The 26,474-nt window shown below is 40.0% G+C and overlaps 1 protein-coding gene across 2 annotated transcripts in view; it reads right to left on the bottom strand.

Annotated features, from left to right (window-relative positions):
* The window catches only part of SCRN1 (secernin 1), a 40,583-nt gene that overhangs the window by 12,328 nt on the left and 1,781 nt on the right, over positions 1–26,474 (bottom strand). For both annotated transcript variants that reach the window (XM_063409718.1, XM_063409709.1), the window contains exons 2-4: positions 17,001–17,160; positions 6,117–6,298; positions 770–972 (exon numbers count right to left, since the gene is read on the bottom strand). In XM_063409718.1, the coding sequence (XP_063265788.1) occupies positions 770–972; positions 6,117–6,298; positions 17,001–17,159 (544 nt within the window). In that variant the 5' untranslated portion in view covers position 17,160. The remainder of the gene's footprint in view (positions 1–769; positions 973–6,116; positions 6,299–17,000; positions 17,161–26,474) is intronic.

The raw sequence follows: 26,474 nt of genomic DNA, 5'->3' as shown, positions 1-26,474 counted from the left end.
TCTGAATTTTCACTTCATTCAAAGATGAGTACATTTTAAAAAGCTCTACTTTTATGAAAATAAAAATCCCTTCAAAAACAAGATGAGAATAAATTAAATACAAGTCTTAAACAACCATATTACATTAAGGCAGCCCTTATATGCTGGAAAAGTTTTAAATAAATTCATCCACTAAGCCAGTGAATTCTATTAGTTTGGCAGCTCTGGCTTCACACATACAGAAATAGAAAACATTTACAAATTTAAAGAGTAGAAAATTATTGGTTTGCACTATAATTTAAAAAACAGGGAAATAAAGGGAGTGTATCTATTTCAGTAAAGGAACCACCACCAGCAACCCATTCATTTTATCACCTGAAAAAAAGCCCTTTTGTCAAAACCATCAATGCTTATCCTTTCCTCACAATATTTTAGATTTGTAAACAATAATTTGGGCATAAACGCCATCAAAAAAACCCATCTGACACGTTCCAAACAGAAAATAAATCTGGGAAAATACACCTATCAAATATAAAAAATATAATTATTACACAGTTTATGCATAAAGGCAACAATCTCCATCTCCACAGAAAATGCTAGGTCACATCAGCCAATGCAAATCAACATGTAAAAAAAAGAGTGGTACGAATATAGAAAACTAAAATTGGTGATTTAATCAAACACTTGCATTCATTAGTCACTTATTTACTTACTGAATTTAAAACAAATTCTCCCAAGACAACTCTTCACAGCTATTTTTAATAGGACTTGCTGTGAGTTCAGAACTAACCTGTGATTTTTTCAGCTGCCCAATACTTTCCAGAAGTCTCCAATATCCAGGCTTCATTTCTGTCCACAATCAAAAACGCACTTTGGAAAGTATGGCATGAACTCCCATCCTCATAGTAATTTCCACCTTGTCCATGCTCTTCCAACAGAGCTACTATTATATCCAGTGCTTCTTTAGCTGTTGCCCCTCTTTCTAGGCCAAGTCTATAAGAAAAGGGTAAAACAGAGATTCAGAGAGGAATGAAACAGTGAGATCTCCTTCAGTTATCACTTTTAAACATCAGCATTTATCTTAAATAAATGCTTAAATACTGAAGTGTCTGGTGTGCCTAGGGTAAGAGTTCTTGCTTTAATCAGTTACTAGAATAAAAGGATGAGATACTGAGTTATTTGTTTCTAGTCTTGATTTTCTACACTGGTTCTTTACTCTCAAGCCTGTCATAGATGGGTTTTAATTTTTCAAAAAAGAGTCCAATTACCAACCAATGATCTCAGCTGCACTGTAAACATGCAATGCTCTATTTATCTCCTCCTCAGGCAGAATACATTTGAAGGACAACCTGCAAGTATTTTGTTTTAAGTAACAGCTGCACTGTTTACTTTTCTATACAAGGGTGGGAAATTGTAAATTAATATTACCAGCTACCAAAAAAAGGGAAGGAGTATTCAATATCACAACTTCTCTACAACTTCTCTTTCCTAATGCTCTGGTTGGCCATGAAAACTAGGTATTATCTTTATATGCAAATTACATGCTGAAAAGACAAGCATTTGTGCAGTCATACTTCAGAGTTCCTGCAGAGAGGCTTCCCCAAAAAGCTATTTGAATACCAGACATGGCTTTTGTCAGAAGTAAGAGCAACCACATGTCTGAAAAAACAGCATTTTAAAAGGAAGTTCAAGCAAAGGAAGGATCATTTATGGAAAAGTAAACTGAGGTGTGGTAATAAATTTTACAAAGCTGAAGGGAATGACTGTATCCTGCCTTGAGTAAGTGGCATTAAATAATCCCTTGATATAATTTACAGCCCTAATTGAATCAACAACAAAAGCAGTAACCAGAAGTTGAAATCAGACCTGCAAACGATTTCAGTGGTCCCAAAATCTAATTCCTGGTAATAAGGAAATGCAGTGTTTCAAACAACAGCATATCCATGCCTCCATCCTTTGGGAGTTACCTGGATCAGTCCAAAATTTCTCTCTGTTGTTTTGTCACCTTAATATTTTCCTCTGTGTTTGTCTTTCTCTAACCGTTCTATGGACAAAATAATTTTGACTGATGGATAGTTCCAAGAAAATCACTTTTTTAGATATACATACTATCTATGCTAGATCTTTCCATTTCTCTTGAGATCACATGACAAGAAAATGCCATTCTGTTTCCTTCCTAAAAACTACAGTAGACAAATCAGGTCCTGATAATTTGAATACAGACTTGTTGATGTCAGTACTTCTCGACCTGATATCTGTACTGGCTCTGCTATGTTAAATACTTGGCTACCTTGTTTTAGGCTGAATTATTGAAAGCAGTGTTTTCATCTCTCTCAGCAGCATCTATTTATCCCTTACTGACAAAGAAGAGCCAAGAGCCAACTAGAATTTTAAGTCTTAACTTAAAGTGACAATTCCTCCCCCATCATCTTCTTACTTTGCATTTATAGGATCTTTCCCTCTTTTCTTTTCTTGTTAGCTGAAACTTGTTTTGCACTGGTGACTCCATTTTTAGTCCCTGTGCATTTATGTTTTTCCTTCATTCTTTTCATCACTGGTGCAATTGCTTTTTCAGACCAATACAACTATGCCAGTCTTTGCACATACCACAGACATAATTTAAAAGCCAGTCCAAAGACTGCCTTATTTACTCCCTAAGAGCAGTCCCTGCCACAGGTGAATGGACTGACAACTACCTTGCTGACCATCCAGTCCCTAGATTCAGTGATAATCTGCTCCTTTCTCCCCAGTTAATGATCAAAACCATTAGGTTATAATTAGATCAAAACCTGCCAAGAGACATAACATACCACTAAAACTCTCATAATGTCTCCCTGAAATTTTCCATTTGAGATGGTTACAGTACAGCTTTCACTGCCAAAACCGCAGCAGGGATTGCAGCTGCGGTTTGTGGTTTCAGGCTGAAGAAGCATCCTTTAGGTATTATTTTTTTATAAATGGCCCCAATGTTACATTTATTTCCAGTAAGTAAAGGTCTAGGCTCTGCTTTTGCTTGGCTGCTCCTATCTGTCAGTCACAAGGGACAGAGGAAGAAAAAAAAAAAAAACCAAAAAAACCCCACAACCACAACCATCCTACACAGCAACCACACAACTCATTTCCACAAAATTAAATCTTGTCAGTTATCTAGCATCAGTGTCCTGGACAACCACAGCATAACCCTCCCACTAACACACTTCAGAGTACCCTTCAAGGTGAGCTGGAAGAATAGTTAGAAGCCATTTCAACCCCAGATGAGAGCTTGAATTAGTTATTAATGAGATTTCAGTAATTTAGTACAATCCACTGCCTAAGTACCTCCAATGTGCTGTCATATTGTCAAAACAATATTAACTTAAGCTTTTCAACTTCACCTATCAATTACATAATGCAGGCTTTCCAAATTAACTAACATACTTGATGACATTCTACTTGATTCAGTTTTGAAGTCTCTAAGGAAAGAAATTGGTAAACAAATTAATACCATTTTAAAGAGCTTTCTTGACTCCCTGCCAAGATTGGCATCTCTGTGTGGCTCTGAAAAAATTATTGCACCTGGGATGAAAAGAACAAATAAATAATACAAACTCATAGGGATTAAAATTAAGACAAAAATGCAAAAATAAGGGTGTAATTTACAGGTTTCTCCATATTTCTTTTTTGTATCATAATGCTGTCCTAACTTATCAGCAAAACAGTACATGAACCCTTCAGAAGAATATGCTTCCCTAAGTGAACAGGTGCTTTATAGTTGTAACTGTACATCAAAAAACCCATGACTGTAGGCAGCTAGAAAGAATACCTAAGAAAATCCTGATAAGCTAATAAATGCAGCAATACTGGTATGGCTTTCAAAAATCAGCTTTCAAATAAATCCCATGAGGAAGAAAAAAAAAGGTTCCATAGGAATTGTTGCTGTAACATATTTTCTCTCAGTTTTTCTGTATGTTGTGATTAGATCCACGTTCTCTATTTAGATTAACTGGGATGGGGACCAGCCTGCATGGAATAGGATCAACTTCTAACCCTGAAGTCCATCACACAAACTTTATTAGTTTCTTAAGAATCATTCGAGTTCTGACATACTGTGATACTCCACCAAAGAGGCAGAGCTGGTGCCAGCTGCTTCACTGCAGCCTATGGGATCGATTTTGTACTTGATGGCTCTCTGTTCCATGAGGTGACATGAAACACACACACTTCATTCAACTGGCCAAGTCTTCACAGTAAGAGAAAGAATCGCTTAGGCTGGAACAAGCAGCAGATGGTAACAACACATCTCTGGGTCTCCTTGCCTGAAGCACCCTCTCTCTGCAGCTGAGCTACAATTTCTTCTGCAGGTAAGAAGGAAGAGAAGGAGAGCAGCATCTACAGGTGATGACTTATGGCCAGTTTATGGCCAGTGCCTCCTTATTTTGGTGTGTCCTGATTTGCTAGTGTGGGTGAATCTAGAGCTGTTGGATAACATATATATTTGAATGTTGAACAGTCCTTTGAGACTGCAATAACTGAGTAAGAAATAAGTAGAACTCGACATTTAAACCAATGGTTTGTTAAAGTTTCAAAAGGACTGTAGTAGAATGAAAAAAACAAAAGTGGAGCTTCAAAAGTCATCCAAGTTCTTTTCTTCGCAAAAGGTTGTCCTCTACTTTCATAAACAACCCCTCACATCTACTCAGCCTCCCTTGATGCAATTAAATTTACTAGTTCTCTAAGGCAGAGCTTCTCCACAGATTCCTTCAGTATATACAGGGCTTAGAGAAATACCAAAGAGAAATATAACCCAAATTCCCTCATGATTTCCTCATTGGTCAGACTCTATAGCTCTCTGATCTCATTTCCAGTTTCCACTGCATTCTCTCCAACTGGCCCATATGCCTCTTGATTTATGGTAGCGGGAAGCAGACACTGTTTCTGCAGAGACATGTTAGAGAACAGTTACAGGTACAGTTTCAGGCAGCTATGCACCTAACAACAATTTCTTCTAACTCATGCTTCCCAGCTTGCTCATAAGAATAACGTCGAAGGTTTTAACATCCTCCTAAAAGTTAAGGAATCCGTTTCCTATCCTTTTATCTATAACATATGTTAACTCATTGTTAAGTAAAGTAGAATGGTTTGACAGGATTTTTCTTGACTACCAGTTATTACTGTGCATTTATCAACTCCTTGATATTTGAGGTTTTTTCCCTTCAGCTTAACTGAGCTTAAACCAGCTTAACTGAGGTTAAGCTGGTTTACAACAACTCTTTTTAACTATATTGAGAATAGCCACAGCATTTAACTTTCTCCAGTCAACGAAGCCCTCTCCCATTTTTCAACAGTCCTCAAGAAAAAAAGAGACTTCACCTGTAACTGCTTCAGTCAGCTCATTAAGTATCCTAGGGCAAAGTCCAGTAGGACTATTTTGTCTAAGGCTGATTAAATTAAATATGCAGCTGTTGTCCTGTCCAGTCTTTGAATTGAGTCCGCTTGCTTCATTTCTCTTTGTGATAAGTTCACACGTTCTCTCTCCTTTCATTTTCAGCTTTCATCCCCCAGCCAAGCCTCCTTTAAATTCTCTTCACTACAAGACCAGCATGCAGGCTGAGATTTACAGTGCAGCACAGGCCTTTTGGGCAGACAGCTGTCAATGAACAGACTCCCGGGAGTTTGTGTGCCAGCACTGGAACAAGGGCAATGGTTTGCATTGGAATGCATGGGCTGAAGTAAGGCATAGTAGTTTGTTTATGCCTACAGTTGGCTATAAGCCCAGAATAAGCTTTTTAGGTCCGAGTAGGCTGTTGTAAAGTGGGGGAGGATGAAGGGCACACCAGCAATCTGATATTACAAATTAGTTAGCAGTTCCTTACTAACAATGTTATCACATCTCTTATCCTGTCACAATAGCCACTGCTCAACTGTAGGGTAGGCAGACAAGGTAGTTTGAGTAACCAACCACAGATTGGTACATTCTTGGGAGCTAAATTCAGATTGCAAGTGTTTCAAGTTTTCACTCAGCTGTATCTGGAGCCCTACCTGGCCTCTTTACAGTGTTTTAAAATCTCCTTGTGCCAACACCACAAAGCTGTTACCTGGCACCAGCACCATCTAAGGCTGACGATGAAAGGCTGGTCACAGCTCAGCAGGACACCCACCTGACAAGATCCATGCCAAGCAAGGCTTCAGACTCAGAAGCTGGTTCTCTGGTCAGGACAGCTTCGTTAGCTACACACACTCCGTGCTCATTAGCTCCCATTTCTGCCCCCCAAAGCCAGGAGGGCCTGCTCAGCACCACGGCGTGAGTCTTGGGCACCTGCTCAATCTCGATGTACGTGCACTGCAGAGACGGCAGGGAGAGAGGAAGTTAAACAACCACTTCATCTACTGCTGGGACTCAAGTAACACAAGACTTCAGTGTACACAAAGGACACACGTTATTTAAAAGGTCCATGTTTTGTGAATGAACAAGGAACTTCTTTAAACAACATTTAAGTGTCATGTTTGAACCTTGACATCCTCATAGTGCATCAGCCTGGGAAAATACATGTGCTGATGCTTGCAGGCTTCCACGAGATAAGCAGGACCCAAATGCTAACATCAGTGGAAAGCAGCAGGAGACAGGCTGTACTGTTACATTAATAAATCACAGATCATACCTGTACATAGTAACAACATCAAACCTCCCCGAAGCACCCTCTCCAGTACTTTATACATACACAGTGTAACAATGGTAACTGGGACAAAATACATTAGAAGGCTTCCTCCTCTCCCTTGCTGCCTCCCCTGCAGCTGCCCCCAACACAGATACAACTGGTAGAAAGAGGAAAAAAAAATAAGCCTTGAAAGGATTCAGTGAAATAATAAACCACTTTGATAACCAGTCACAGAAATAAAACATGAGCATTGCTGTTCCTTAAACTTTAAAATTTTATTTTAAATAGTCTACTTTAATTAGATGTCTGCAAATGTACTGGACAAGTCAAAAATACAAAGGAAGGCTACAGAGAAGTCATTGTAACTGCAAGGAAGAAAGCAATTATGTTACCTTTCAAATACATTTACTTGCCTTCAAGACAAGCCCCTGCCTTCAAAACAAGCACTGTTTTCCCAGACAGCATGGATGAGAGCTCAATCCATCATTGGTTTGTGCAAACCAAAGAAATGGACTTTACATTTTACTGTTGAGTTCACATCAAGTTTTTCATGGATCAAACTCTGCAGAATTTGCTTTTGAGAAACCTCATTGTATTTATGAGGCATCTCTTAGGGTCCAGCACTCCTCTTGTAACATCTTCCCTATAGGAAGTAAGCTGCAACAGTATTTTGAAGGAATATCTGATCAGGGATATCAAAGTAAACAGGATCATCAGAACGGACTTGTGGACTAAAAGTTATTTGCCTTGTTTGCCTGGCTGTGTCTATATTAAATCTAAAGCCAAAGAAATCAGTCTAAAATTATCAGAGCATGAAGAAGCTTTGGGGTTTTTTTCCTAGACTTTCTTTCTGCCTTTAAGGATTATACTCCATGATCATCTTCAGCCTCCAGTCCTGAGCAATGATTTTACAGTAACAGTTCCTCTACTATGCAATTAAAACGTGCAATAGATTATCTTTGGTCAGAAATGGCATTTTCAGAGTCCTTCACTTTGACCACACATGAGGGATACAAGAAATGAGCTTGCCACCTTCATTAGGTAATGTGTGCAAATAGGTCAAAACTAAACAAAACAAAAAACAAAACACCACAAAGCAGAGGGGCAGTGAACTTTTTCAGTCTAAGGACAGGCTTTGGCAGGAAGATCCTGTCAGGACAAATATCTGCTGTATTTGTAGGAGAACATCCCTAATATTTGACCAGGCTGTTAGACTAAATTGCTAAGATAGCACTGTGATTTTATAGAGGCAAATTCCTCACCTATCAAGGTGCAACAACATTTGGCACTGGCCAGGAGCTAAGATCTGACTAATAAAAACTCTTTATACAGTTCACCCTTTACTTCATTGTGCAACCAAGCCATGCCGTAATTGACATTTCTAATCCAAAGTCCCCATTCTCCTTTTGAGCTGTCAGCAAACAAATCTCATTTCTGACATTCTGCACAATTTCATTCCAGAGCTTCAGGTCAGGGCTGTTTGGACAAGACTGACACGTGTGTGAGCAGAGAATATTTGCTGGGTGTGCGGAAGGGCAGCTGGCGCAGCAAAGGAAGAGTGTGTGTGAAGACAGCACCAGAGCAGCTGTCAGGCCCCAGGTCTGCAGCCTCAGCCCCCTGCCTGTCATAGGTGCTCAGCTGCCTGCAGCCATCCTGCAGAGCCATCCACGAACCTTCTCAATCCTACAGCAGAGAACAAAAACCTAGACACAGTGGGGAGGAGACTTCAGTGCTCCATACACCCACACTTGCATAGCATTTTCTGGCTGAATAGCCCTTTTATACAGGCTTGCTTACACTGACTCATTTTTTAGAAGGAAAAATGATAACACTCTGAAAAGTGATAGTTAAGCTAAAAAAAATGCTGAATGGCTTTCCTCTGCAAAACATATTTGCAAGGCTATCCTTGCCACCAATCATTTATTACTTGGCGCCTCATTCCAAAAAGCAAACGCTACCAAAGCTGCTATTCATTGCAAAGATCTTATTGTCAGTGGTAGCAGTTGAGAAAAGGAAAAGAGGAAATTGTTTGTTCCTGCTTGATGAATCCAGAGCATTCTGAAAAAAATGTGGTTTTGTTTAGTAAAGATGTAATCAGAGACCAGAAAACATCCATAGGCAACACCACACACCTCAAAATACACCTTCCATATTGCTTCTCTATGTCTCCCAACCCAAAAACAAATGAACATGGAGCATATTTTCATGCTATATGCAGTTTCCATACAATAACTCAGGTACACAGACAATAGTCAAGCCTTGCCTTATTTACATAAATTGTCTCAGAAGACCTAAATAACAGAAAAACCATTTCAGTCTGACAGTCATTGACAGGTCTTGTAAAACTACTATTGACTTGATTCTTATTCATTTGTCAGGGTTATTGACACTGCTGGATAAGTCTTGATGATGTTTTACCTTCCCATGATAATTATTTACTCCAGTAGGCATAAAAATAGGCACTCAATGGGATTGATGGATTAAGGCAGGAGCTTGGTTCACATTTATAATAGTAGGTATGAGCTTTTCAAAAAGCTAGGGTCCAGAGGAGACAGTAGATTATTAATTTTAAACATAAAGATCTCACTTCACAACTTCACCATCCCCCTCTCAAAATAACGTCAGAAAACTCTTTCCCAAGAACCAAGAGGAACTGGGCTGTCCACTTGTAGCCAAGACACATCAGTTGTAAAGGCAGGTCAACTAGAGCCAGACACTGGATTTGCACCACAGCAAACCACTGCTGCTTGCTCCACAGAAACCAGGACATATCCCTGCAACAGCTAAAGCTCAAAAGGAATAGGGGGGAAAGACAACACTATCCACCAAAAAAACCTCACTGTCCACTAAATCTCTAGGAACAGGAGCTCAGATGGTGACAGGAGAAAATTCAAAAGCAGGAAAAATTCCAACATCCCTGTCTCCTCTCCTGCACCCCACAGACCTGTGGGGTCCCTCCAGCACAACAGCAGAGCAGCCTGTTCCACAGAGCCCTGTGCCAAACTAGGAAATGGCAAATAAAACAGACATCAGGTACTGCTGTGATTCTGCTTGCCACTAACCCTGTCTTCAAAATTCCTGAAATGACGAGCCTCAGCTGGACCAACATTTTTCTTTGAGTATGAATGCTGAAAACAGAAGAATACTGACAAATTTGGTGGCAAAGGCTGAGAGTGAGTGGTGTCAGGCTCCATTGATTTTCTAGAATTCAAGTCCTGAAAGTGGCGGAACTGGCATCTTGCCCTGTGACAGTAAATTCCCATTAGAAAGTATAAAACTAAAGAAGAGAGACCTCACACACAAAAGATGAAGCCAACAACTTTAAAGAGAATTGAGCAGGCTGGGAATTAATGATACTTCTTTTATTTCACTTACAGTATCAAGAAGAGAATCTTATCAAGGGAGTTCTAAGAATAGCACAAGGCACAAATGTATCTACCAGCCTAGCTAGGGCATGCAGATAAGGTGGAGGTATTCCAAAACCAGACACAACAGTCATAAGCACAAGAGATTTCTTCTTCCATTAATGAAAAGAAACTATTGTGCAGTTCCTACTGTACTAAGGCAGCAGAAGCCCAATTCCTAGCACTGTCAGTCAGGTCATTATGAAATATCAATGAAATCACATAGGCTTCAGCCCTGGATAACAAAGGCAATAGTCAGGGAATGCTTTAGAAAGAGATGATCTTTGAAAGGAGGCATTAAGATTCCAGATTACAAAAGAGATCCCACCCCAGCCCCCTTCCCTGCCATCAGATCCAGGCTCAAACTTGGCATTAACTCTTTGCTTCACTACTTCAAGCACTACCATACCACAGCACATATCTGAAAATAGGTAAAATATCTGTATGATGGTAGCAACTCAGTAAGTTGCACCATGGTTGCTTTTTTAACCCCTTTCAAAAGTGGGATGCAAAAAATGTTCTGAGGCAGTCTCACAGCCTGCTGCCTGCCTGGCCATGGGACAGTGAGACTGACAGCCTGGCTGGAAACCTACGGACAGGTGACCCCACAGGTGACATGGGCTGCCTGGGCTCTCCCACTGTGGGGAACTGGAAACCTGGAAAACTAGAACAGAGTTGTTCAAGGAAGCCCCTCAGACTATCTAAAGCAGATGTGCCTAGCAGTGAGCTTTACAGGCAATTCTGCTGCTGCTTATTTACAGAAACAAATTTAGTAGAGCTCAAAGAAGTGGGAATAACCTCTCCTTGGAAAGAGAAACATGCCAGCAGTAGTACACAATACAAAAGAGGTGGTTAGCCAATGCTACTACCAGTGCTTGCTTACACAGTAAGCAGAACTAAGTACAGAGTGGAAGACATCTGGATGTCTTTACCACACCCACTAAACGTGGCCACGACATCTCCTACAGCAGCAAAACTTGTGCCACAGTGAAGGGGACAGCCACACTGGGATAAATCCAGCCTGGGTGCCTCTCAAGTAGTCAGCCCCAATTCTAGTGGTGACATGGTCAAACCAGAGCAGTGAGCAGAAGTCTCTCCAGCAGCAGGATGAACCCTCAGGTAGCCAGCTCTCAGAAACACTCTGCTACTTGTATCCTCACGTTGTAGACAAACATGAAAGTATTTACTAACTGTACAAAGAGAAAAAAGCACCATTTTCTGCCATAGTAGTGTCTCCGTCATATTAAGAACAGCTTTTTTCTCTTTTTAGGAAGGCCCTAGTGCACTTTACATATGCTGTGTAATTGCATATTGTTCCCAGCTGTTTGTATTCATTGCAATCAGTAACTATAAAATCTGAATCTTATCTCTAGCAGTGTGTCAGGATGATCAATTTTATTCTAGGGGGGAAAAAATAGAGAAGCTAGAAAAAGCCAAACAGTTCCCCTGACAAAAAACAAAACTCTCTGCACCCTCTGACTGACTCTAACCTGCTCTGTCAAGCCTCAGGCATGTGAGCCACTGTATGGAAAAGTGGTCCTCAAAATGAAATTTAAATATCTTTAAACAAATCAAATCAAATACCAGAGTGCAGCAAGGCACTCAAGGCTGAGAACACTCTCTGGAGACACTATATGTCAGAGTAGATTTAGCAGTCAAGAATTCATCTCTTGTTTTTCAAGATACAAATTTAGCACTCTCCTGGGTAATAAGCAAAATTAAAACTGAAATGTGGATGAAGCTTATTAATTTAATGTCTTAGAACAGCAAGAAACAGCTTTCAAAGAAGCCACAAAGCCCATCACATAGATATCCTTGGAACTCTTGGATATCCTAAGTGTTTAAAATACTTGCTCACTCATATGTTTTGACATAATTAAATGGTTCGGGTCAGGATGGAAGAGTTGGCACTTTTTTGCCCCACACAATTCTAATACTCTCCCTTCTTCTTCCTGTCTGCTACAATAAAAAAGGAAAATTTAAAAAACTAAGAACAAAAAAGAACAGTTCAAGCTAACCAGGTTTGCTCTGGTAGCAGAAGAGAACAAATAAGCAGCACTCCCACAGTAAAAACAGGCACTGAGAGGGCAGAAACATCCAAGAGATTATGGCTTCTACCTCGGAACTGCTGCTGCTGCGTCGTGCGCTGTGCTACAAAGCAAAGTCAAACACATTAGTTTAAAGGCCAGTGGCCTGCAATGGAGCAGAAGAGAGAAAACACTCACATCAGCCAAGCTGAAGGCAGCAGCCAGTTTCTTTTCTTAGCTGCTGTCTCCTGCACAGTGCCTCTCCTTCTTCTCTGAAGGCTCAGGCTGAGCTGCAGCAAGGTGGCTTGGGCAAAGCAATCTGTCTGCGTGTGCAGGAGCTCTGCTGCCTCCAGCCAGCACCCAGAGAGGCAAGAATGCAGCTTCCTAAAGCACCTCTGAACTGCTAGCCTTCAAAATGCAACCTCACTGATCTACAGAGGGTAAGCAAAATGCTCCATCGCAGGCACAAACACTGCTGTGCTTCACCAAGGCTCCCTGCCAGGCACCACTCTCCCATGGAGAGTGCTCAGGTTCACATCCACACCTGCAGCAATGTGACTGTGAGACAGCACAGCCAGCCTGGCCTGGAGCCTTCCCAAAGAGCAGATTCTCAGTACACCCTGCTGCTGACTGACTTCTGTTACCAGATCCTGCTACCTTGCCTGTGACACAGCGCAGATAACCCAAAGAGCTGGCAAAAAAGGGAACCACGGTACCCCAGAACTGAACTGCAGCACTGCTGTGATGTCTGGTGATTATGTTACAAACACCAGGATTAAGATCACCAGGTGATACAAAGCCAGCTTGAACACAAAGTCTGCTTTCCAAGCTTTTACTGTCTTGCAACACCAGGCAGGGACCCATCAGTTTCCTTTAGGTGAGTCTGCAGTCCTCAGACCCATCTACAGAAAAAATCTTACTGCTCCTCTGAAAACTCAGAGCAAGGGGAGGTAGCATGATATCCATTAAAAATAAAAAAGTAACAGCAAAAACAAAAGAATAACTGAGGCATAACTATAACATGATGTTTTAGAGAAAAAAAAATTCCTCCTACCCCACAGAGGGCTGGCTTTCAGCCCAGATCTGTGCTTAATACCAACACACTAGAAAAAATTTGCATAGTCCACAGTTTTATAGACTTCTTTGCTAGTCTACCTTTTCTACTTTCCCCTTTCCATTACTCCATAAGAAGTTGCATGCTGTTAAGATAAAAGAGCTCTATAGTGAACCAAGAAACCATGACTATTTTGAAATCATGAATATAAGGTGAAGTCAGAGGAAAGGAAGGTGAATCTAAAAGAAAAAAAAATCCACAAAATGGGAAATTCATCCACAAAAAAGTCATTCAGCCAAGACTTCTTCAGGAGAAGGAAAACCACAGCAGGCAGTAGTTAATAGAGAATAAAAGAAGTCTAGTGAGTAAAATCTGCCTTAAAATAAGACAAAGGGGCTTGATTTTAAAAAGCATATGGCAAGAATTCTCATGAACATGTGACAAATTCTGAAAATCCACATTTGGGAAAAAAAAGAACACACTTTTAGTAGAGGCATTCAAAAAAGGACCTTATTTATGCTTAGGGGAGCAACACCTCACCTGCACACACAAATTCACTAGGCTGATCACTCCAACAAGGGAGAGCTGATCAGCATCTGCCCCTGCAAAATTGCAATGCAAGGGAAGAACAAACTTTTGAGAAAGTTGTCACACACATACACAGAAGGGACCTTTAATGAAAAGCCCCTTTGTTCAGGGTCTTGGGAACCTGCTGACATGGAGGGAAGGAATTATGTTGATGAGCCAGCTGCAGGGTTGCTTGTCTGGTAGACTGAGCTGCAAAGATCAGGCTGAAAATGACTTGTGGTATTCACTGAGCTCCCCTGAGGCCCTGCCACAAACTAACTGAGAGCTGTACAGCACAGCCCCATTCCTTCCTGGCAACAATCTCACCGAATTACTGGGCCACTTTTGGTTACACCGTGCATTATCACAGTTGCAAACAGGAGCAGCACAGAACAGAAACAGGAAATAAATAGAATACAAACTCCCTGACAGAGTTCTGTAAAACAACCCATGTCATTACCACCTCTTAACAGGAATTCAGAACATGGGTGACAGCATAAACAGGTAATCACAATTTGATACACACTGAACCACATTATGTGCAAAAAAATAGAACATAATGAAAACCAAGTCCACTATCCCTGTCCAGTGAAGGTAAAGAAACCAAAGCAAATACACAATATGGAATAGAGAGAAAAGCTGCTCATTTGGAAAAAAGAAACCCAAAACACCAGGATGGATGAGAAGAAAAAAAAAATCTAGTCAGACGCACAAAGGATTACAGACTTAGAAAAACTATAGTGTGCAATTGATCGGCCACATTTTTCCATTTGTAAATATCGTACATTTAGTTTCTCAGAGCTGTTTAGTTAGTTTTACAAAGTGCAAGGGAAGGAATGCTGTAGTAAAAAAGAAAATCTACACCAACAATAACTGAAGTGTTGGCAGCTTCCACGGGTTTTAAAGAACAAAGTATTAACCCTGAGCATGTCAAAGCTCCATATAGAAGCTCTGACACTCCTCTCCACTCCCACATCAGTTAATTACCACTGACAAGTTTGCTTAAAAGGTAGATAGTGTTGCATGCCTGGCAATTAACAAGGCGAAGCAGCTGAATTCAAGCCTTTCCTTAAAGCTTTTCTTGACTTTGAGGTACCACTCACTACCAATACACTACCAGACAGCCCTCAGACCTAACAAAACAATTAAAACCAGCTTACTCTACCCAAAATATGCATGAGTAGAAAAAAAGCAAAATACATTAATGATACTTAGTGCTGAGTGCAATTAAGATGCAGTGATAAGCAATCACTTGCACTACTCTGGGAAAATGATGTTTTTATCCTGAGCTAGGAAGAAACAGGAAGAATTTGGCAAACACCTGGAGCCTGTATGCTGCTGTACACAACTTTACTTGGAAAACCTCAGGCTAGCTAATGAAGAAATTATGCAGTAGCATAGACCAGCAGAAGCCAAAGTATCCATCAATTAGAACTTAAGCCCCTACTTTTTTTTTTCTAAAGACCCACTCCAGTTTGTCATCTAAAAAAGTGCATCTTCACCACACAGCAACAAACTTTACCTTGATTAAAAAAAAAAAAAAGAACAGCATTTAGGCAGAATGCTTGCAGATCCTTGCAGACTAAATCGACAAACTGTGTTGTGCTAAGAAAAGCAATTACACTTGCTGCTTCTAAAAGGTCTGGCAAAAGAGTGAGTTTACAACTGAACACTTAAAAAAGGCATTAAACCAGCGAATCATGGTGTGAAAGAGGAATCATAATAGATTATATATGGCTTATCTATATGCTTCAGCAAACTATGACAATCTCATCAAAGAGTAGGATATGGGGAAAAGAAACCAAAAGAATCAAGAACTCTTACAGTAAGTTCTTACAAATTGTTCTCCATTAAGGGTACAAAACAGAGAAGCTTTCCAAAGTTCTTCTTCCCCAATAACAGAACTTTTTTTATTTCCAGTTTTATAGAGGTGTTTTAAAACAAACTGCTCTGAAGTTTTCCTCTTGTCTCATGGTCACACTTGTGTTACATATGCCAGCACACGTCTATAAGGTGCTACAGCACTTAACAGCACATAGTGCTCCTGGGGGAGGGGATTTCTTTATATCCAAAATGAAACCATTTAATAATGCACAAGTTGTACTAGATGTTGGCAGCAAAAAGAATTAAGAGAACATTAACTGTTAGAAAGAAGTGCACCAAACCCTCTGAAATCTGGATGTCACCCCATTTGAAACACAGAATTAAAACTGGCACTGGTCTTCCGATATTTTCTGTGTAGGTGACAACTAGATCCATAAAGAATCTGTTTGGATGAGAGACATCAGCCTGGTGCAGAACACCTCCTGTCCTCAGCCTTCTGCACAGCCACAGGAGCAGGAGGAAGCTGAATGCAGGGAACCTCACAGCTTCTGCTTTCCCAGCTGCCAGTCAGAGCAAGAACCCGTGGACTCTAAAAGCTCCTGGCAGTGCATCATCAGGCTCTGTCTCCTCTGATGAAATGACTGCCTGCACAGATCCTTGTCTTCCCTTCTGGTGCCTCAGTCTTTCCATTCCACCTTCACTTTACACTTTCCCCTCTTCCTGTCTTCTTGCTCATTTGTCCTTTTGCTTCACTCTTCCACATCTGCTTATCCCTCCATTTCTTCTGTCATTAAAACAAGGCTGCATTTCTCCTATCATTAAAACAATTGCAGACTACAATTACAGTAACCTCCAGCAGGGTCCCTTCAGCCTGCATCCACGGCATCAGTGTCCAGCTTCAGGACTCCAGCCTGGATTCAGAGAAAAGCCGCAGCACTAAAAACTGACCATGATGCAGGTGCCCAGCTGCAGAACACGCCAACAGAGCCAATGGCATGTACAAGAGTTAAGTCTGGCTTACAAAGCTTGAGCACTCTCATTCTCCTCCTCTCACAATCCCTTATCAGAGCACAAGTTCCTCAAGTCCCAGATTTCTGGCTACATGTTTTTCAACCTGTGTAGCATAGTCAGGCCCCACTACTGCCAAACAACAACCATGAATGAGAATAATTCATTTGGCACGTGACAAACTCTGAAAATTGGCTTCTAATTCCAGTTAGCCAGGATATTTTTTCCTTAAAAGGAAATCAATTGACTACATGCTGCAGGAATCTGAGATGTGAGCAGATTTGCCTGTCTGCTAGAAAAAGTAGAGATCATAGATTTTTTTTCCCCAATTAAAAAAGTTACAAAGTGAGTTTCATTTTCAGACTTTTTAAAAAATCTTGTCTTTTTCTATTCAAGAGGTTTGAGTGAAGTGAGCAAAATATCTGATGAGAAAACAAGACAGAATTCATCTCTTCCAGTAACAGTGATTTGTCACAGTTTGAATGCAACAATTCAGCCTTACCTCAACTTTGCTTCCTGGCTCATGCTCTGCAGCAGCAAAGTAGACCACCTCCTGTACCTCATCCCGAGGCCGTGCAGAATTCTTTCCAAATACCACCAGCCCATCTTTGGAACATGGGGGGAAGGCTACAAAACAGTAACTCGGAGGAGCTGCAGCCATCCTAGAAAGGAAAGAAAGCATAAACAAACAAAACTAGTGGGGTTTTTTATTCATAACTGCGTATATTAGAGAAGCATTCAGTCTACTGGTACTAACTGTAGCTAAGAGGGAATGCATTCCCTCTGTCAGTTGATCGGCCAATGATAAGGGAAGAACAGGTCAGCTCAAAGGAAGCTTATCTGAATTTAATTATAAAAATATAGTAATTTTCATCATTTTTCATCTTTTTCACCCAAGCTTTGTGAAGGCATAAATAGGAAAAAAGGCAAGAGAATTGTGCCCTAATGAGTCTGCTTAGTCCCCACTGAAAGAAGATACTCTGCACTGGAGCTGCTTGGGAAAGTATGACCTAGATGTATTCTGCTGACTCAGACAAGTGCAGAGACACAGAATAACTTTAAATAATTTACTCCCTCTGCTCGCATGCACTTTAATATTTTTAAAAAGGAAAGATAAAACATGTTTGAGGGAATCCTGAGAGAGGACAATAGTATAACTGGAAACAGAACAAAGATACAGAACAATTACATCAAAACCTGTCAGTCAATTTATCTGCTCAGATGGGAGAGAGACTGAAGCACTAATTGCACTTTATTTTCTCTGTGGTTTGTCTGCATTGCTGCTCTTACCTAAAGTTAATTGATTGCTTTTTATTTGTTTATGTAGGCTAATGTGAAGTGTTTATAGGATAATTTTAAGTGTTTGCAATGACAATACATTAAGAAAAAATATAAACTGTCTCAGGACTATTGCACTACTGTAGCTGGTCTTGTGTACTTTGCTATATCTGACATTTTTTCCACCATTCAGGAAAACTTCTGGCACTTATGCCTACAAAGGAGAATGTGGGATGTTTAGCATTTGTTAAAAAAGCACTCAACGCAGATGTCTGAGATTTCTTCATAGTTCTTATCACAGCAATAGAAACTCTGCCCCCAAATAAACAAACATGTTCCTCTTCGTCTTCCACAACATCCTGAAGAAGTAAAAATACTTGCACACATTTGCTCTCCTTAGAAACAACCAGTGCATGAGTTCCCCCCCAGATTCATCTGCAAGACAATCCTGGCCATGGGGGAATGTGCACGGCTGCTTATTTACCATTAGCCTGCACTTGCTTCAAACCATTCAAATTTGGCTTTTCTTTTTTCTCTTTAAGCAGTGCCATTTAAGTATATACTTCTCACAGAATAGCAGATAATAAAACAGAGGAAGAATTCCTTTTGTATAATGACTGTAATCCATAAAATGGTAATTGTTTGCCTGTGGACTATGAACAGGTCACACAGACGTTCAACCTTGCAAAAAAAGGTCAAGTAGATCCATGTTAGAAGTGCCCTCTATCAACACAATGTGAGGCAATGAATTGTCCAGGGAACTCACACAATCTTTCCATTTAGGTAAAATTATATTCATCCACTTGAGCTGAAAATGCATTAGGAAACAAACAAATCCCTTTTCATAAGCAGGGTTTTGACCAGTGGGAAAGGACAAGCTACTCTGAGCTGGAATTACTTCAGCTGATAAAACACATCTGTCAGAGGACACTGGGCTGCAGACCTGCCTGTTGTGCCTCTAAATCTGGGATGGCTCTACATGAGTGTCTTGCATATGGACACAATAAAAAGCCCCACTGATCACCTGCGGGTCACCAGAGGCTCCGGGGTTTAACTGGAACTCGGTGTGTATGTAGAGGATTGCCCAACCTTCATGACTAATGAAACCATTCAGGACTTGGCTATGAATTATTCCTACATTAAGCCCATGTATTACTGTGTTGGTGATGTCAATGGAACTGCTTTCCAGCACTCTGAGAGCTCCCATCTGCCTTCAGCTAACTCATCTTTTAGTGTGCCAAATTTGTCTTCTGATACATTGCCAGATGAGCCAAAATCCTGAGTAACTTGTAGACTTACTGAGGATCTCACTATTGAAAAAAATATTTCCTTTATTCTAAACACTAAGCAGATTTATTTGAAATACATGGCACAGCTGAAAACCATTAGACATCAAAGAGCCTAGCAAGAAAGGTTAAAATTACACACAATACTAATTTTTATTAGATTAATACCTAAACTTATTGGCAGATAGGCTTAAAAAGATGGAAAATGTTTTAGCACTCTGTTACTGAACATATATGAAGCTATGCAAGGCAGACATTTACATAGTTACAGTCTGAGTCGATAGGGAAAAGAATTAAAAGCTTGTAGGTATCCAATGCCCTTCAGAATTCTGAAACCTCCCTGAAATAAATAGTCTCAACTGTATGTGTGAGATTTTTTTTTTCTTAAATATAACCAACAGTTACCGAACCAAAAACAAATTGCCATTTTGGTAATGCTTTTTAAGCACAAAAGTATGAGTAAGCTCCTCTATAACTAGAATTCTCTTCAAACACAGTATATTTCATAAGTATGAGCAAGCTACCCAGCAACTAGAGGTCATTTCAACACAGTGTACTTCATACCACGATTATAAAACAGTCAAACACTATGTCAAATGTTTTAATCTTATCCTGAAAACACGACTGTCAGAGGAGGAGTTTACACTAGGATTTTGGATTGCATTTTAGAGAAGGAAGCCATCTAGCAGTCTACTGCAGTTTAAATCTACTCAGCTTGCTAGGTAGCACTTTTTCCCTGAACCTCATTTGGTTCATTTTAAATATGACAAGCTCATTTGGCTCATTTTAAATATGACAGTCTCACTGGGTTCATTTTGAATGTGACAACCTCACCAGGTTCATTTTAAATGTGACATGGCCATTTCTCAGATATACCCACAACCTCTATTTGTTCAGAACTCCACTGTACTTTATCTTCCTCCATCACGTAGCTAAAACAGTCTGTTAGCAGCTACCAATCTACTTGCCTACTTCATGTTCTTCTTTTCTTTAGGTAGATTCAGGTTGTCCTCATGTTCATTTTTATGTATTTGCCACCTCTTTGCCCTCTTACACGGTTCAGTACCAAACATCTTTCACCCACAGGAGAAAAAGAACACTCCTTCCTTCATAGTACCTCTGATAAATCAGCCTGACTTATAAAACCACCTACTGTTACAATTCCTACACTTTTTTCACACACAGTTTGCTCCTCCAGTGAAAGGTAATCCTGAAAACCTTAGAGAACACAGGGAATGACTGCAAATAGATTTCAAAGAACAGCTTGCTGCCCATTCACATAGTTCTTTACCACAGAGCATGTTAAGCATACTGGCCTGATTTTCTCAGCAGACCTTTCCTCAGACCCACATTCTGGTGTAGGCAGAGGTAAACCTGTACCATATGTCTCTATTGCAAACCACTACACTCATAGATGGGCCACTGCCAGCTCAAGAAACAGGGACTGTACAGACCATTATAGGCTATATCCAACATCACTCTGCATATGGAAGCCCTGGAAATAGAGCTGTGCTGTGCCACTGTATAATAACTGCTGCAGTTGCAGAGTGTTAACAGGCATCATGCTTGGTTGACCTCGAATCACTGCAGACACAAAGGTTGAAAAAAAGAGTTCTGAGCAGCAGCCACAAGCTAATATACTCTACTTGCTATCTTTTTATTTGACAAAAACATGCTACAGCAGGGATGCGATATTCCACATGGTCATATTTTTTTTCCAGTCTCCTGTGTTCTGACACTACAAAGACTTACTTAACAAGTTCCTTTATTAAGATCTTTTCTCATTATGATAAGTCCCATTTAACACCTGACAAGCCAAATTAATTGTATGAATATATCACCGTTACTGTCAGTGGTAAAACAGACAGTACTGAGTATTTTAATGTGGAAAGAAAGGAGTAACAACAATTGGGCAATCACAAGAATTAAAATGGTTGGATGATACCTCCATCATCGAGTCCAACCTTTGAGCAAACACCACCACATCAACTAAGTGCCATATCCAGGGGTTTTTCAAACACCTCCAGGGATGGTGACTCCACTGTCCCCCTGGCAGTCCATTCCAATGCTAAACAGAACTTTCTGTGCAGAAATTCTTCCTGAGGTCCAACCCGAACCTCCCCTGGCACTGCTTGAGGCCATGTCCTCTTGTCACTGGTTTACTGGAGAACAGGCTGATCCCTACCCAGCTGCAGCCTCCTTCCAGCAGTTGTAGAGAGCAATAAGGTCTCCCCTGAGCTTCCTCCTCTCCAGGCTGAACACCCCCAGCTCCCTCAGCGGCTCCTCACAGGACTCACTCCTCACAGCTTCACTGCTCTTCTCTGGACAAATGTCTGGCTCCAAATATCACAATGGGAAACAACAGGTACCACAATTATCAGGGCTTTATAAACATGTCTGAACATCACAATGCTCCTGAAATAGGGTGAACATGGGTGCGTTACTGCCTAGCACCACCTCAAGAAAACTAACCCATAAATCTTGATAAACATAAAACACCAATGACCGGGGTGAAAATAGCAAAACCTGAAACATTTTACTCTGGAGTACTTTCTATTTCACAGCATGAGGATCTTACAAATGCTGACATATACTAAAAAGCTGACAAGTTCCAATTAGAACAACTTATACTATTAAATGTCTACCCACAATCAGAAATTTAAAGTGCTCAACACAGAATAAAATTGCTATTAAATCTGTACATACAGGTTGTGACAATCTAATGGAAGCTTTATCTAGATGTCATTTTTCACTTTCAAAAAAAAGGAACAGACAAATAATGATGGGAGAGGGATTAACACATGGAATAGAGATTGCAGTATCCCATCCTCCACTTCATGAACATGAGTGTCAGAGGCTGAAGCCACGCTCTTAAGAAAATAGAGACAGGCATAAATAATTCAGTGTGCTTTGGAGCCTTCCTTCCCCCCAGCCCAAGAAAACTGAAATAGCTGTGCATCCACAACAAAGGACTGTCAGCTTAGCATGACAGAGTCCAAACTAAAGAAAGGAAGACTTTCACAGTAACCCACTCTAGATTCTTTGGAGTTTTATTCTGTTATTTTTCCAGAATAGCGCTGCTTTTCTCTGTGCTTTCTCTAAAAGCTGTAATATGGTACTGCAATAATGTTTCATAAAGCTCAAGAATCTGGCTGCTACAATAAAATTACTTCTCTGAAAAACAGCTTTATCATCTCACATCAAATAGATGCTGGTTTTTAAAGTCAACTAATTTTCTTTGTTTGCCAAAATAACCTGAAGACGTTAAGCACAAAGTAATTACCAGTTTTACAAAGCTACAAATTATGTGAAAACTGGCTCACCACCAGCAGCTTTCAGTGCTGTCTTATTAGGAAAAAAAAGTCACCAAAAATAAACATTTATTAAATAAAATAAATAGTTTTATGAACTATTATCCTGAAGCTCTTATAACAAGTTATTGTTCAAGTAAGTCCAAAACTTATAACAATACAACTGGATTTGCTCTTTTCTCTGTCTTTTCTGTCAATTGAAGAACAAAACAATAGGTGTATAATGAATGTCCAGCACTCACTAGGAAGCAGTGGGTGATAAAAAGGACTGGTGTGAGAAAAAAGGGTGAAAGTAGAGGTCTGTCTTGAAATTTAACTCATGTTTATTGAATTAAACCAATATTTGCTCTTCACACTTCTTTTAATTGCTGCTCACTTAATACCCTGCAACTTTTTCTCAGGAAATCTAGAGATGCTGCTAACACCACATATAAAAACCCTTTGTGTTTAATATAAGTTTCTGAAATATTAATTAGTTAATTATTAATAATTATTAATTATTATTAATTAATTAATAATTGTTAATCTCAATTAAGATTTATACCAGATGACAAAATTCTGAAGGAGCTATTCCTGTGTAGAGCAAGTCCATCACACCATTTAAGACATTTTAAATCTAGAAACAGTTCTGCCTCTAACACTACATAATACAGTCTCTTGCTCAAAAATTTAATAAAATCTACTCATTATCATGTATAAAGTAAAAGGTGCTACATGAGAAGTAGCTGCCACCAGTACAGATCCTCTTCACAAGAAACTGAAGCAATGCTCAAGCAGATATTAAGGATATTAAGCTTCAGTGAGATGAAGCAGACAGCACTGACACCAGAAGAGCATTCACCTCGTGCTGTGATGAGTAGCATCCAGCTGTAAAATTTGCCTTATATTGATTTGACTCAGAAGTTGGCAAAACTTCAGCTTGATCAAGCCCAACCCTCACCTTGCAGCATAATTGCTGTGTTCATCAGTCAGCAGAGCTGTGCTAGCAAGCATGGATGGAGCAAGGAACAACACACCTGGCTTTCATTCACCTTAGTGAGGCTGTATGAATACATCACACAGAGTCATCTTCCAAACATTTTCTGGTTTGTCTCCAAGAGCTTTCTTGGTGTAACTGTCAGGCTCTCCGAAGCTCAGACATGATCAAAGTGTTGTACAGGATGAAGACTAAACCTCTGCTAATTCCCAGTATTTCAAGCATACCCATGATTATCCTGGACAACCCATTATTAATGCTGGTAATAATCAACATAATGCTTTCAAGACAGCACAGGTGTCCACAAAAACAAGTGTGGTAGTGTTAACATTAGGGTTTCATCTCAGACCTCCACAGCAGTTTGACCAGAATATCAGTTTTATTGATGATATAGCCTGATCTTTCCACCCTCACTTGTTTTCTTCAAATTAAAGCTGGTCTTTAACAGGTGCTTTAGGTAGCAGAAATATAGAGGGTGCTAAACTCCTTGCTGCTAAGTTTGGATTACATTCTAGTGGTGACAACATTTTCTTTAATATTTATCTTACTAAAGAGATTTGAGCTGCTTTTAATGTCCAGAGAGCACATTAAACCTTTTATGAAGACATATAATGTGGTTTTTTGTATTAAAGGATGACTGTTCCTCACTATCTCTTGTGCTTTTATAAAACAGAAACCCAGCTGTGCTAATACTGCTGAACTATTTCAGTAACATTTAAAGATTTCAATAAACCTGTTTTCATTGCAGCCAGAAAGAGTGATCTAATCTGCAAGAAACATTTACAATAAAAAACAGAGAGGCAGTATATGAGCAAGGGTCCCCAGATTTGCATCAAGGCTGTCTCATTAGGGAAGGAAGAACATATGGAATGGACCATGCATCATTTATTCTCAACTTTTCCATATTTTTAATGGGGTGGCAAAAGAAAGGTCAGTTACATTTGTGAAAATTTTGTTCAGGGATTAGTTGTTGGTTTTGAAACTCTATTTTAACTTCCAAACTAAGATGTTCCTTGTGCCTGCTTGTATTTCCATTTACAAATCAAGCCCAGCATCTTTTGCACACAGAGACATGTGATCTCTGCACCCTGCAGAAAAGCAGTGCTTCCAAAAACAGAAATGAAAAGCAAAATTCATTCAGCTGCAGGCACAGAACAAAGACAGCAAACTGAAAGGCACAATAATAATATTGTTCCCATCTAAGGAAACACTGAAAGGTTATTTTTTTTAATTGAAAATTTGGACAGTTTCAATGCACGACTTATCAGGAGAGAGGAAGGTTGCATGTATTAGAAATTAGAATTTAGAAAGCAGAGACTGTTCCTGAATATAAAGCACAAAACCATGCCAGATCCTGTGTCCCTGTAGTTTGGACATTTCATTATCAGACCTAAGTCAAATTGTTTGACTCTTTCCTAACTATCAATGGATGACAACACCAATTCACCACTTGCAGGTCTGACATCCAGCTGTGATTGTTTCTGTCCCTCCAAGCTGTGCCTGACAAGACATCCAAGAGGAGTTTAATCAGCAGCTGAAACTTAGCAAGTCGTGCTCAACACTTTTTTTCTTTTCTTTTCTTTTCTTTTCTTTTCTTTTCTTTTATTTTCTTTTCTTTTACCTTAACTACACACTGAAAAATTCTCAAGAATTTATTCAAAATGGGCAACATCTCAGACTTTGAGTCAGGGATTTGGGATGGCCTTTTTCTCCAGCAAATTTTTGAATTATAAGAAATAGCAATTCCCTATACAGGCATAAAATCAAGTTGTACTTCAAAGCTTTACTAAGCTGTATGCTCCCTTCAGTCATTTAACTGAACAAATGTATAATAAGCCTGGAAGGAATTGAAAATATTTCTCCTGCTATATGTGGGAAAGTTTGGAATATTCCTGACAACAACTGCCAGATTGCTTTAGACTGTCTAAAAAAAAAATATCAGGTAGTGGCCATCAAATGAACACTCTAAAACTCTTCAGCACTTTAAGTCCTAACAAATGGTGAGATTTCAGCTGTTATAAAAGGTTACAATCCCTTGATGAACCAGTTCTATTTTAATTCTGTAACACATCCTTGTCCAAAGTATGTCCTTGCTTTCAAAGCAAGCATCTTTCAAAATAAGACAGGATCTTATTTTTTGCCCCATGTAAACTGGATTATGTTAATGAAAACATACTTCTATTTAAAAACAAATCAGGGTCAGTCATCCAGAAGACAACAGATTTCAGACTCATTTCCATCACAGGCTGCACATACAGGGAAAATTCATTATTTATACAGACTTTTCACAGAGAGGGTGTCAGTGCTCTTAATTAAGTCTCCAAGCAGTCACAGAAGAACTCCATCCCTTTTGCAGCTCTTATCCCAGCCTGCGGTTTAAGGTCATATTTGTAACATTCTCCATTCTGTAGAGAAGCCCCTGTTTTCTTGCTTCTGGCACTGGGGCAGAGACCCTTGTTAGGGGCTGCTGGCATCTAGAGCATCTTTGTTCAACACCCAGGTTCATAATGAGAAGCTGCTGACTGCTGCCCAGCTCCTGCCCGCACAGCTTTTGCTTTTTGTAGAGGCAGCACAGCCAGGTTCTGCGGTTCAGTCGGGTCCGGTCCCTGCTCCAGGGGCACTGTCCTGTCCCTCCTCACAGGGCTGCCTAATGCACACCGACTGCTCATCACTTCAGATCAGCAACATTGTTATCTTAACCAGGCACAAAGTAAAAAGCATCACAGCAGTTTGCCAGAAGTCTCCCTTTAGTTTTACATGTACCCTGAAAACCAGAAAGCATCACAACACTGCCCATAAGAGACTGCAAATGTCAGAGTTTAACACAGCACATTGTCAGAAGCCAGGCATTTGGGGACTTCACAGAGAGGCAGGTCTGGGTAGCAATTCTGTCACTCAATCTGCTGAATTTACAGCAAAGAGAAAAATACACTATGGGGTCAATGTCCATCTTCACAACTCTTCAAGTTCATAATGAAGAAATTCTTACTAGAAGCTTCGAACGTCTAGCAAGCTTCCCAACATGAAAGTTGTGTAAAGCATCCACGTGACGACTTCTGAAGGAGAGGTAGGAGAGCCAAATTCAGCAGCCTTTACCAAAGATACCAACCTTGGCACAAGTAAAA

Source organism: Prinia subflava, chromosome 1, assembly GCF_021018805.1.
Source record: "Prinia subflava isolate CZ2003 ecotype Zambia chromosome 1, Cam_Psub_1.2, whole genome shotgun sequence".
Classification (NCBI taxonomy): Eukaryota; Metazoa; Chordata; class Aves; order Passeriformes; family Cisticolidae; genus Prinia; species Prinia subflava.
This window is presented reverse-complemented; position numbering and strand designations above follow the sequence as displayed.